Source organism: Toxorhynchites rutilus, chromosome 2 (assembly GCF_029784135.1).
Source record: "Toxorhynchites rutilus septentrionalis strain SRP chromosome 2, ASM2978413v1, whole genome shotgun sequence".
Lineage (NCBI taxonomy): Eukaryota > Metazoa > Arthropoda > Insecta > Diptera > Culicidae > Toxorhynchites > Toxorhynchites rutilus.
In genome coordinates this window covers 326548429-326562161 of record NC_073745.1, presented here as the reverse complement: position 1 = coordinate 326562161, position 13733 = coordinate 326548429, and the positions used below count along the sequence as shown (strand labels likewise).

Genomic DNA, 13733 nt, shown 5'->3' with positions numbered 1-13733 from the left:
TTTTCAAAACTAATGCTAGGTAGGTAGTAATCGGACGGAGCGATATCTGAAGAATACGGTGGGATATTACCTCCTATTTCAGCGTTTCCAAGTATGTTTTGACCGGTTTCACGACATGCGGCCGAGCATTGTGTAGTACTCCACACCCAACTGGTCCCACCAAATAGACAGCAGAACCTTCTGGCCGTGAATATTCCGCGCGGCCTTCGATGTTGATGCATGGCCAGGGTATCCACACGTTGCCAGACGTTTAGGATTGTAGTAATGGACCCACTTTTCATCGCCAGTAACGATTGAATGCAAAAAACCCTTTCTTTCATGCCGTTGGAGCAGTTGTTCGCACCTAATAGTTTACATGGTTTAAGATAGAGAGCGCTTTATTCTATTAGATTTTTTCTTAAAATCTGAGGTTTTTTACATAACATATCCCAAAATCGGAGATGTGATTTTTATCGTTTTTAAGTTATGATTTTCCAAAGTTAAATTGTTTGCAGTCTTCATTCAATATTAATTATGTGAAAATCTGAGAACCACTATATCGATTTGGCATGGAATGTCTGAATAATCAACGGAGTCATATTTGCCGAGAAAAAGCGTTCCTTAAACTCGGGGTAAAAGAAAATACGTTTATCTCGGCGAAGGGGCCTGGAAAGACTGTGTGTTCCGACAACTTATGTTTGTTAGTTCAAAAGAACAGAATTATCAGGTTGTTTACTGAACATGAAAATCGAACGTTGCTGCTGACGCACAAAGTCAATTTTCAATTCAGTCACAAAAAATATTATAGTAAAACTAATATCTTTACATATTTCGACAAGACGACTTCAAGAAATGTAATGAAAATATGTCAGTAGATTCGACATGCTGAAAATCCAGTTCATACCAAACGTGCTAATTGATAAAATTGATTCAAACAAGTCTACTTTCAAGGAACACTTTGTACAAATCATCGAAAAAGTAACGATTTCAAATGAAGACTCCAAACCTTTGCTAATAAATGTGGGAATTTTCTGGTTTTCTGTACCTGTGGCTTGAAAAGCGACATTTTCATTGTAACCGTTATCGTCAATCAGGAAAGGGCCTGGTCGGGTAAGGCAGTAAAAGTGCCCCCAAACCAAATCACCAGCTGTATGACAAATATTGTATAGGATATCGAATTTTGGCGGTTTTTTTGAATCCCTATGTGGTTTAACATAGGGTCTATGGTGAAAAACGTACTTTTTCGTTTATTTCACGCCATCCTCAAAAGCTTCGAGATGAAAATTTGAAAAAAAATACTGAATGTGCATCTTACTATGGTGTATCAAGAAAAATTATATTAAAAAAAATATCAAAAATTGAATTACTAAAAAAAATATAGAAATGTTGAAATTTTTTTTGGGATTTAGAGATTCAGTACTACTCTAATGTGTAATGCGCTTAAAAATTCAGGAAAAATTACGTCACATGTAGAAAAAAAAACACACACGAACGCATTTAAAAAAAGTTAGAGCAGAAGTGGGTCTCAAAGTTTTTTTTTCAAAATTTCGAAATGCCAAAAAATATATATATATTTTTTTACCGCGTATTTAAAAAAATTTCTATTATTATATTTTTTGATGAAAAAATTGTTTGAAGATATTTATCGATACACCTTAAAAAAATGTACTTTTAATATTTTATCTTATTTTTGTGTTATAGCTATTGGGAATGTGGTGAAAAAAAAGGTGCATTTTTATCATATATCCTTATATGGTGCACCATATAAGGACCCAAATATATGGTACTACTGCCAAAATGTTTTATTTAATAACCTTTACAATATTTGCCATACAGCTGGTGATTTGGTTTGAAGGCATTTTTTACTCCCTTACCCGGCCAGGTCCTTTAACATAATAATCAATGCAACGATACGAACATCTGAATCCGGCTAATATTTTAATATATTACCGAATACCATAGATTGACACATATACTTTAATGAACCGGAAAATTCCGTCAATTTCCTACACTTATATTGAATCACCTGGACTCAAGAACACTTTTCTGTTTTACAGAAAGAAAATCGAAAATCAGAAACACTTTTTGTCGCAACCATTCTCTCATACTTTCTAACGCGAACCAGCAAACGCCATGCAGCTGGCAAAATCTTATCCGAACGAGGTTTCCGAACGAGCGCGTGATCAAATTTCCCAATGCATCTCTAATGAAACCCTTCCTTCAACACACCGAGATCTCCATTCATCCGAATCCCGAACTCATCTCATCTCTTGCTTCGATGGCGCAAACAGATAGGTGCAAAATTTTCGTCATCGCTCTGCTCCGCCCAAGAGAGACCGGGATTTGCTTTGGTGGGACGTTTATTCCTTTGAGGTGCCAACATTTACCTGATGATTTACATAATCGCGTCACGTCTTTGTTTGCGCTTGACACACACACAAACACACACATGGGCGAAAAGGATGACGCAAGGTTCTGCTGGAACAAAGAAAATTGTTCTCACGAGACGGATTTTGTTCTTTAATTTTTTTTTGTTCTGTTTCCTTTGTTTTGCAGCTGTTAACCCCACATGATGCTGTAAGCAAACTAATTTGAACCGTTTTCCTTTTTCTGTCTTTCCAGGTGAGTGCTAATATTGATTCAACCAGAGGCAATTGTGAGTATCTGAGTCTTGTTGAAGCAGCAATCCGAACAGGGTCAGCAACCATCGGATTTAAAATCTCCTGCAGCAGACAATGTGGACTGTGTGTCCCCTTTTTGATCCCTAATACCCTAACAACAGAGAGAAAGAGGGGGGGGGGGGTCGGCTTAACACTCCATTAGCCTGTGGACTACTTGTCTTTCATCACTGGTGAAAACTGATTTAAATTTGGGGTGAACTCTCTTCAACTGGGATTGTCAACTGTCGGACGAAACCGTACGAAACCCAAGCGTACCGCATATGTTTTCAGCGTGTCTAAAACAGGATGATTTACCCGTAAATGAATATCTACTTTGTATCGCATCACAATCGGTTCGTATGCCTAGCGGCTCATACGATCCAGAAGGGATATGAGACGCTCCAGCCATTGAATCGCCCGAGGGAAAAGTTCCATCATGGAAGATGGCCCAACCAGGCGCAATCATTTATCGGAAAAGATTCACTTGTTTACATACTCATTTCATTTCGCTAGCAGTCGCCATCACGCCATTTCGACCGATGGTGGAAAAAAGGGGGAATGTTTTCTCCGATTTGTATTCGCAGCGCTTACGCTCCACAAAACTTTCAAATAGATGAGAACGGGTGAAAGGCTTGATGGAAGGAAAGTGAATAAGGACAGAAGAATCTGATCCAATCTGCATTTCCTGGTTGTTTGCACGAACGGTACTCTACACCATTTCACGTACCGTTCCTTCGGATCGGAATAAAAATTATGTGGATCGAACCATCGATTGAATCACTTCTGGTACAAGTGTTAAGCGATACAGAGCGCTACAATGAAGTTACTGCTGCTCTCAAGTGACTCGATGAGTTGGGAGTAGGGGAAGTGGGGGCAAAGTGGTCACCCTAAGGAAGATTTTTTTTCACTATTATAGTGACCTTCAACACATTTCGGCTGGTTCGTCACTTTTACTTCCATTTTTGGAAGAATGCCGGGAGTGAGAATTGAACTCGTGATCCCTGCGGGGGAGGTATGGAGGTGATCCACTACGCAAGATCGCCTCCTACCCTAAGGAAGATGTCCATTTCCTGCGTCCACAAACCATTACAATCCCAGTTTTTCGAAGAATATTGTAGCTTAACTAATTGTTATTCGAGATAGCAAACGGTTTTTATTATAAAAATTGAAAACAGTATATTTTTCATCATTAGAAAAAAAGTAGTAAAATCGAACATTTTTTTAATGCGGAGGCAAAGTGGACCTATACATATCATACAAAATGAGATAGATTTATGCGTTGTTTCTTATCCAAGCTTGTTTGAATCATCATTGAAACATAAGGTAAATGCAGTTTTCTCATATAAAAAAAAACTCAGAATGAAAATCATAGGTAATGCTTCACTTTATGAGGCTTGGTTCTGGCTGGAATGGCCGATTTACCCAGGATTAAATACCATCATCTATCGAAACTCTTCTAATAAGGCCAGCCATAAGTGACGCCTTCAAGAGCAGCTTGTGATAATGGTCTATAACTTTTACCAAACAGAACATTGTAGTGGAATTTCTTCAGTTGATTTATTTCATATTTATGGGATTTGAACATCAGATATCAGTAACAAAATGTTAGAAGAAAAAATTAAGAATGGAACCACTCCAAACATTTGTAGCACTCAATCCATCCATGTCCATCAACAGAATCCGAAAAAAGAGTGCCACATGTCTCGCACAGAGTATGTATTGGATTTTGCATTTTTTTACGCTTGCGCATCAATGAAGTGCGGCTAGTTTTGATGGATTTAATCTTCTTCGAAGCTTCTGCCTCGGCCAACTGTTGTCGATACGTCTCTGTCGTTATTTCTATGACATTGGTAACCTTCCGCTTGCGTTTAGAACTCACAGCCTTCGCTTTGGGAAGTGGCAATAGGTCGTATGAATAAAAATAAAATTCAGCTTTACTTTACTTGAATCACGCATTCGAGCAGTGACATTAAGTATTTACTACGTTTGGTATGAATAAAACTGGCAACTGAGTATGAACTTTTCGAAAATGGAAGTTTACTTGATTTCGTATGAATAAAACAGCATTTATCAAGTATTTACTTTGTCATTATCAAGTATGCTCATGAGCGTACTTTCCTTCTGAAAACTCTTTTGTTTATCTTATGCGATTAATATTTAGTGCTGTATTGTAAATGTATTATGATGCGCCAAATATTCCTTTTCCACTCGTTTGTGACATCGGTCCTTCATTTGAGAAAAATCGGGCTCTTTATTAATTTAACTTTAATTTAAAAAATATATACAAAAAAATATATACACTTTCAGATGATCATGTTCTCTTTGAGTTTTTTGATTTTCAGGACAGCAATTTCCTTTTTCAGAACCAACAGCTCCATTTCTTTTTGGTGTCGCTCTTCTTGGTTTGCTTTCAATACATCCGTATAATCTTGTTGCTTTTTCAGGAACTTAAGTTGTTCCTCACACACTGTTTGTTGTGTTCTGCCACGTGCCTGGAATAAGAAAAAAAGAATTAAAAAACTATAAAAGTTCTTTGAAGAACAATTTTAGGATATTTTTTAGACCATTTTAATCACTGAGAACGCATGAAAAGTAAAAGTAGAATTAAAATAAAACACATACCGATTTTTGATTTGTTTTTAGTGTTTGACACGCTTGACTCGGCGCCAGAAACTCGTTCTGCAAGCTGTTGTAATCGTAATCATCAGATGAATCATGCTCCTCCTTCGGTGGATCCTTCCCCATTGCAATATTTTTGCTTCCTACTGCCAGACCATCTGTAAAAGTTATGATAAATGATAACATTTCATAAGTTTCAATATAATTGAAATAATTGAATAATTTTTAACTTACACGGAACGCTGATGATGCTGGGATTGTCAACACCCCCCAGCAGTCCATAAAACTTTTCTTGCGGTTGGTTGAGCACAATTTTAACGTTCTCTGTTTTTTTTTTTTTGGTATCCGTTTTTTCTTTAACAGCGGTCTTCATGTTATTGATTTTCTTCAATATTTAGTCGCCAGAGAACTCCAATCCACATCGGATGAGCAACTGGTGTCGCATCGCCGCCAACGCTGTTTTTTGCTTCTCCCGCACAGGTGGTGTTTGCGATTTGGAAAGTAAAATTTTTCCTACATCCACAAACACAGCATCCATTTGTTCCTGATTAGATTGATTCTTCCTCTTTCTTCCGCTACCGCTGCTGATTGATTTTTCGGCAGATCTTTTGACTGTAAATTTATGATTGGAAACTAGTATTTTTAAGCAACAATTAAAAAACTCAACTTACCATCATCTACCAGAACAATCTCTTCGAGTACCTCGATGTTTTCGTGGCCAAAAATCATTGTTATCGATTTTTTTTCAATGAAAGGATCACAACACGGGCGAGAAAAGTGACGTTTTGAAACCGAACAAAAACAATCAGTTGACAGATGTTTGACAAAGTAAGAACTATGTTCGAATTCGAACATAGTTCTTACTTTGTCAAACTTACGGATAATTATAAAATTATCATGGTGGACATAGTATTGTGTTTTGTGCTGTGATAGTTTATGAATATTTAGTGTGAAATATTGCCCTGTGCAGCGAAAGAAGTCTTCGTTCGCGTGCCCTTTTTGTTGAGAAATCAGGATAAGTAGGAGAACGGTTGCCTACAACAACCGATTCTTGTTTAATTTTGCCTTTTTCAGCCGGCCCCGGCGTGCTGTTTTTCTTGTATAGCAGCCGTGGCGGTTTATTCTTTCTTTATTTCTCTTCTCTGTATGGTTGTATAGCGTCCCGCTTTAATCTGTGTTGGCTATGGAATGTTCGGTGTGTAAACTGGGGATAGTGGTAAGCGATCTGCCGGTTTGCTGTATCGGTAAGTGTAGCGGAGTGTTCCACTACAAATGCACACTTCTGAGCAGGCCAACAGCAAAGCTTATCACGGAGAACGTAAATGTTTTTTTCAAATGTAATGACTGTCTATCAGACCAGGGTTGTGGTGAGCAAAGTGATCTTATCTCGGGTGTGCGAAAGGTAGAGAAGGAGGTGATGAAACTATCTTCACTCTCTGACTCGCTTACGGACATGCGAGATCACATTACGGCTCAGCTAGACAGCGCGCTAAAGTGCGGTATGAAAGATTTGAGACAAAATATATGTGAGTCTCTTGAAAAATTGATATGTGAGAGATTGGATTCTATGACAAGTTCATTTTTAACATTTACCGCGCAGAATAATTTAGCTGCAAGGAATGATTCGCTCGATGAACCTGGTGCAATTCCTTCTGAATCGCACCAAAACATTCCTAAACGGAAGAAACGTAAATATCAGAATAATGATAATGATGATGTCATTCTTAATAACATAAGTTTCGCGGATGTAGTCAAAAGTTCAAACAATGCTATTGATAATAATATAAAGAGCAATAGTATCAAGCAAAATAGTCGTAAAACTCAGTCGGTTATTGTAATAAAACCCAAAGAGTCCAAACAAGCTTGCGAGGAAACTCGTAAGCATTTAAAAACAAAACTAGATCCAAAAACACACAAAATTGGGAATTTTAGGAATGGTAGAGATGGCTCCATCATTGTCGAGTGTTCAAATGGAGCCAACATAAATGATGTCAAAAATGATATTGAAAGCAATTTGGGTGAAAATTACCATGCTGTTGTTCCCATATCGGTGCCAAGATTAAAAATTGTGGGCATGAGCGATCAGCATTCCTCCGCCGTTTTCATTGACTATTTAAAGAGTCAAAATGAAAACATCGCAATAAAAGATGTAAAAGTTTTGAAAGTTTTCGAAAATCCACGCTTCACATACAACAAGTATAGCGCTATGATTGAAGTAGATGTTGACACATATAATAATTTACTGAGTGCGGAAAAAATAAATGTGGGGTTTGATCGGTGCTCCGTAGTTCCCGCGATTAGTGTGTTAAGATGCTTCAAATGCGGAGAATTTGGACATAAGAGCACGGATTGCAAACAAAATTGTGAAACGTGTTCTAGGTGTAGTCAGAAACACAAGACATCTGAGTGCACGTCAACTGTATTGAAATGTGTTAATTGTTTGAAAATGAATAGAGAACGTAAAATGAATTTGGACGTCAACCATGCCGCATTTAGTTCTGAGTGTTTAGTATACAAAAGACTTTATGAATTGAAAAAAGGCAGCTTACATTTCAATAAATAGCAACCATGTTCCAGAAGAATTGTGAATCAATTTCATGTTCTGTATTTGAATATTGCGGGGTTGTCAACAAACTACGTAGCATTACGTCAGATTGTTGAGGAAAAGCGTCCACTTTTAGTTTTATTATCAGAAACACATATTATTGAAATTGAATCATTTGATCAATATAGTATTCCGGGATACAATGTAGCTGCTTGTTTATCGCATTCTAGACATACTGGCGGTGTTGCTATTTATGTCAAAGAATCAGTTCAATTCAATCTTCGCCTCAACGAAGTTATTGATGGAAACTGGTTTTTGGGCATTACAGTTGAACGTGGCATGAAGATGGGTAATTATGGTGTTTTGTATCATAGCCCCAGCTCAAGTGATCAGCGTTTTGTTGAAATTTTAGAAAACTGGCTCGAAATGTTCCTTGATTCTAGCAAATTAAATATATTAGCTGGTGATTTCAATATCAATTGGCGTGATGACTACAATTCGAACCATCTGAAGCGCTTATCTGATTTCTTCAATTTGAAACAAACAGTAAATGAGTTCACGCGTATTTCCAGGCACAGTAAAACTTTAATTGATCATGTTTATTCCAATTTTGAAACTATTAACACAGTCATTGATACCAATTTGAAAATAACCGATCATGAGACCTTAGTTATCAATATTGTAGATAATTTCGTGCCAAACGACGATTTTGTTAAATTAAAGTGCTGGAGGAAATATTCGAAACATGCTGTTTCGAATCTTGTGATGAGAAGCCTGGATTTTCCATTCGAGGTCGATAATTTAGATGAATCAGCAGCTGTTCTTACTATTACCTTGAAAACGTGTACAAATCAGCTAGTTACGCAAAAGTATGTATCTTTGAAAAACTCGAACAGCTGGTACAATTTGGATCTTTTGCGCTTTAAACGTGAGAGAGACAAATGGTACAACAAATTTCGTAGAACAAATGATGGAAATCACTGGAATATGTACACGATCGCGCGCAATAGATATTCACAATCGATTAAGAAAACTCGTTGTGAATATATTCAGAGGAAGATTGATCAGCATCAAAACAACAGCAAAGAGTTATGGAAAATTTTGAAATCTTTATTGAAACCTAGTAATAGTAAACCGCGGTCCATAGCTTTTCATGGCACACTTGAACAGTCTGAACAGGCTATAGTATCCAAGTTTAATGATTATTTCGTCAATAGTGTTTCATTGATCAATCAGTCCATTGAATTGGTCGATGAACCTGATGAAATAAGACAGCCGGTTGATAGTAATTGTAGATTTGAAAGATTTCACCCAATTACATTAAATGAACTTAGAACTATTTGCTTTTCTTTAGGTAAAACGGCTGGAGTGGATAATGTCAATGCTAGAGTTATTCAAGATTGCTTTCATGTCATTGATCACATCTTGCTGGACCTTATTAATAAGTCTTTATTAACTGGGCATGTGCCTCAGGTGTGGAAGGAATCTTTCATAGTTCCTATTCAAAAGGTTGCTGGAACGATTAAAGCCGAAGAGTTTCGTCCCATCAACATGTTGCACACATTAGAGAAAATATTAGAATTAGTTGTTAAAGGCCAGCTGTTGCAATATTTAAATCTCAACGCTTTGCTAATACCAGAACAATCGGGATATCGAGAAGGACATTCCTGTGAAACCGCATTGAACTTGGTGTTAGCAAAATGGAAAGAGAAATTAGAATGTAAAGATACCATCATTGCTGTTTTCTTGGATCTGAAACGCGCTTTCGAGACAATTTCTAGGCCCTTGTTGTTGAATACGATTAAGCGCTTTGGAATTACGAGTACTGCATATAAATGGTTTGAAAGTTATTTGTATGACAGAACTCAACGGACTATTTTTAATGATTCAATTTCCAGTCCCGTAGGGAATAATCTTGGAGTACCTCAGGGAAGTGTATTAGGGCCCCTTCTATTTATTATGTACATCAACGACATGCGACGAGTTTTACGATTTTGTGATATTAACCTTTTTGCAGATGATACTGTGTTATTCATTGCAGCTAATGATTTGAATCAGGTCGTTTTATATTTGAATGGAGATTTGCGTTCTTTAAGTAGATGGTTGAAGTATAAGCAATTGAAGTTGAATATAAATAAAACTAAATTTATGGTAATCTCGCGAAATCGTTCTAATGAAAACGTCTCTATTATAATTGATGATGAGACCATTGATCGCGTTCGGGAGATTAAATATCTTGGCGTGATTATTGATGACAAACTCAAGTTCAATACTCACATTGACAATGTCATCAGGAAAATTGCCAAGAAGTATGGAATCTTATGCCGATTGAAAAACGATTTAACTATGTGCAGTAAAATACAGCTATACAAATCAATCATCTCTCCTCATTTAGACTTTTGTTCTTCCATATTATTTTTAGCCAATGATACACAAATATCGAGATTACAGCGTTTGCAGAATAAAATAATGCGGTTGATTCTAAAATGTAATAGATTCACTTCCTCATCTTTGATGCTGGACGCTCTAAAATGGTTATCCGTGAAGCAAAGAATTATTTATTTAACTATGGTGTTCATTTTTAAAGTAGTTCACGGTTTGCTGCCTCGATATTTGTGTGATCGAGTTGAAAGAGGAAGTGATTTCCATAGATATAACACTAGAAACGCGAATGAATTAAGAACACCTAATTTCTTGTCATGTGCTTCACAAAATTCGTTGTACTTCAAAGGAATAAATGTTTTCAATTCGATGCCAAGACATATTAAATGCGCAACAACACTTACAGAATTTAAGAGGCACTGTATTTCACACGTGAAAACTGTGTTTTATTAACAGTCGAACGATTTTTTTTTAATTTTATGACGAAGATTTTTATTGACGAAGTTTTATACGAACGGATAATTAATGTGGACAATTTTTGGTAGTTTGTTTTTCAATGTTTTTGAGTAACCTGACGAAGTTTTTTGAACGGATTATATTATGTAGACTATCTAAAATTTTTTTAAATTATCTTTTTTTTAATTAGTATTGATCTCTATTATGTCTGTCATGATGGACTGGTGATGATGGACTATTTTTATTTTTATTTTGTTGTTTTTATAGTTGTATTAGTTGAAAAAAAAAAATAAAAGTAGTCTACAAAAGTTTGAGCGTCGCGCGCGTGCCACAGATATAAAGGATATTAAATTGAAAGATTTTTAAGTGCCGGTCTAGGAAATTTTCGTAAAGGAAATTTTCTCGATTTCTCTGAATGAGGATATTCATTGTCAATCCAAAGCAAGGCTGGCGGTTGGACTTGTGCTCTGGTGGACCCTTTGGCTGCAAGGGCCTCGTCGGGACCGTATCGGCTCTGTGGCGGACATGACTGAGTATTGGCTTGTCTTTGGAAATTGCAATTTTTTTGAACTTATATCTGTGAATAAAATCAGTGCGTTTTTTTTTGTGTTTGCTAAACTGATTTCAATGTTGAGAAAAAAATAAATAAATTATCTTTTAGATAACTCGTCTTGCTCAAACCTCTGTAGGGGAAGGAGGCGGGACCATCATCATCATCAACATACGTTAAAATGAAATTAGTAAAGTAAACTTTTAATCATACGGATTCAAGTGAATACTAGGAAAGTTTACTTTACTTGGAAACGGGCAGAATAAGTAAATACTTTTTTTTACTCATACGGCCTAATATCTCGGATGGCGAAACAGTGAATGATGAATTCGGATCAGATTTAGAAAATTCGCCCGAGGAATCAGCATCACCCGTGGAATCGATCTCTCCAGTTGTATCTGATTGAGATGAACCCAATAGAGGCTTATCGGTCACTTCAGATGGAGCGAAATCTTCTTCCGTAAAGACAGACCTGTTTAGCGGGTAAATCCCTGTCTTTCTGAACCCTTCAATGGCCACTTTTGTTGTTGTGGTGTTGTTGAACGCAGTACAAACTAACTCAGCCACATCATACAGACCGATCACACGAGCAGGATTCTGTTTCTCAAATGCTTCGGCCGCATTGGCATAATGTGCTTTAAATGGGCTCATGAAAGTCACATCCAAGGGTTGCATGTGATGGCTGCAATGTGGTGGAAGTATTAGAACTGTGACAAAATTGGCCCTTTCTCTGTCAAGAAAAGTTAGGTTCTTCGTGTGTGAACTATGCCCATCAATTATTAAAAGTGCAGGGTCCTGCTCCGTTGGTTGCACTTTAGCGACGAAATTATCGAGCCAATGATCTAAAGTATTGGCTAGAATGAGGCTTCGGTTTGCTCAGCTACTAGAACTCGGAAACGATCTCAATTGCAGGCCGTGGCCTGGGATCTGATAAAGCGGGATTTCCCTTGTAAGTTCATAGCTAATATTGACATGGGCATTGGGTTCAATTCCCGATCGGTTTAGTCGGTCTAAGTTGATAACATAAATTGTTCTTCAATTAGGAATCTATGTTTGAAATATAACCAGTCCGTTTGTTTTGTTTTTTACTTTAACGTGCTTACTGATTATTTTGATAATTGTTACATAAAGATCAACAAGAGAACTCGTACAGTTCAAACTTTTTGAGGTGACCATCATCACTATTTCATTATTTCATAAAACGAAGAAATTATTGTCTTTTATGTGTCCGTGTGTTTTTCATGTCAAGACTATGGTGATGATTTTTTTTTTTTGCTTTTATTATTATTATTTATTTCTTAGTTATTCAATTAAATTAAAAAAATAATTGTGAAGTCTGCAATAGTTTGAGCCCACGCGCGTTGGCAAACATAGAGAACGTGAGATTGAACAAAAGCAAAAGAATTTCTGATCGAATAAAACAAAGTCATTGCAAGAGGTTTAATGTGGAAACCTGAGGTAAGCTGGGGATAGCTCAATCGAAATACTCAACAGATAATTATATCAAGATTTTTCTGTGTTGTGGCAGATCTCATTGAAGATTAAGATTGACGCGATTATACCCCAGGTTGAATGAAGGGCTTGAAGTTAGGCTTAGGTTTGCTCTGCAGTCTGGTCTCGAAAACGATTAACAGACCGTTGTCGGGTATCCAGTGAAGCGGGAATTCCTTTGTAAATTCAAGGCTAATGCTGACATAGGTATTGGGTTCAATTCCTGATCGGTCAAGGAGTTTTTCGGGTTGGAAATTTTCTTGACATGCCTTGGGATATGTAAAGTAATGGGCCTGAAGTATCGGCTAAAATTAGGCTTGGGTTTGCTCAGCTACTAGAACTCGGAAACGATCTCAATTGCAGGCCGTGGCCGGGGATCTGATAAAGCGGGATTTCCCTTGTAAATTCATGGCTTCATTCCCGATCGGTCTAGGGTCTTCCCGGATTGGAAGTTCTCTCGACATGCCATGGAATGAATACTTTAGATAAAGGCTTGAATTGTTCTTTCGATTATACGTCTATATAATCGAAAGAACAATTATATTATTATATGTCTTCTATGTCTACGGGAAAACCAGTCCGTTTTCTTTTCAATTTAATGTGCTCACTGGTTAGTACTGGTTAGTATGATGTAAAATAAAGTAACTCAATTTTTATCAATAAGATAACTCGTCCTGCTCAAACCATTGTAGGTCATTTTTTTTATATGACCAATCTATAAAGATGTCACTGGTCATATAACCTGATGAGTTGCAGTTGCAGGAATACTTGGTTTCGGAGGGTCCACCTTTTTTCAATGCTTCGTGCAATCGCGCTCTAGGATAAATTATGAACGGAGGCAGGTGTCGTCCGCTAGCTGACAAACACAGCATTACTGTTGTATTCTCGCCTCCTTCAGATGAAGTTATAGAGCCGACCTGTCGCTTACCCTTCATTGCAGCAGTCTTCCTTTTTTTCGGTGGTACCTTTGAATAAATACACGAATATACCTACTAACTATTCTCTCTTCTCGGCGAAACAATCCGTCTCCTGAGTATACGTGGAATTCCGT

At 37.1% G+C, this 13733-nt stretch overlaps 2 protein-coding genes across 2 annotated transcripts in view; one reads left to right on the top strand and one right to left on the bottom strand.

Moving 5' to 3' along the window:
* LOC129764690 (heparan sulfate 2-O-sulfotransferase pipe) overlaps positions 1–13733 on the top strand; it is a 577061-nt gene that overhangs the window by 403571 nt on the left and 159757 nt on the right. The window lies entirely within an intron of this gene.
* LOC129764692 (uncharacterized) lies at positions 4872–6096 on the bottom strand. The gene is made up of 4 exons (XM_055764048.1): positions 5930–6096; positions 5493–5870; positions 5262–5416; positions 4872–5131 (listed from the first exon to the last, which is right to left on the bottom strand). The coding sequence occupies exons 2-4, from the start codon at positions 5629–5631 to the stop codon at positions 4943–4945; spliced, it is 483 nt and encodes a 160-aa protein (XP_055620023.1). The 5' UTR covers positions 5632–5870; positions 5930–6096; the 3' UTR covers positions 4872–4942.

Excerpts from the sequence above, each read along its gene's own strand:
- LOC129764692 (XM_055764048.1), bottom strand. The coding sequence starts at position 5,631 with ATGAAGACCGCTGTTAAAGAAAAAACGGATACCAAAAAAAAAAAAACA. Across the intron at positions 5,417-5,492 it reads CAGCATCATCAGCGTTCCGT|ATGGTCTGGCAGTAGGAAGC; the intron begins GTAAGTTAAAAA and ends TAACTTTTACAG. Across the intron at positions 5,132-5,261 it reads TAAAAACAAATCAAAAATCG|GCACGTGGCAGAACACAACA; the intron begins GTATGTGTTTTA and ends TTCTTATTCCAG.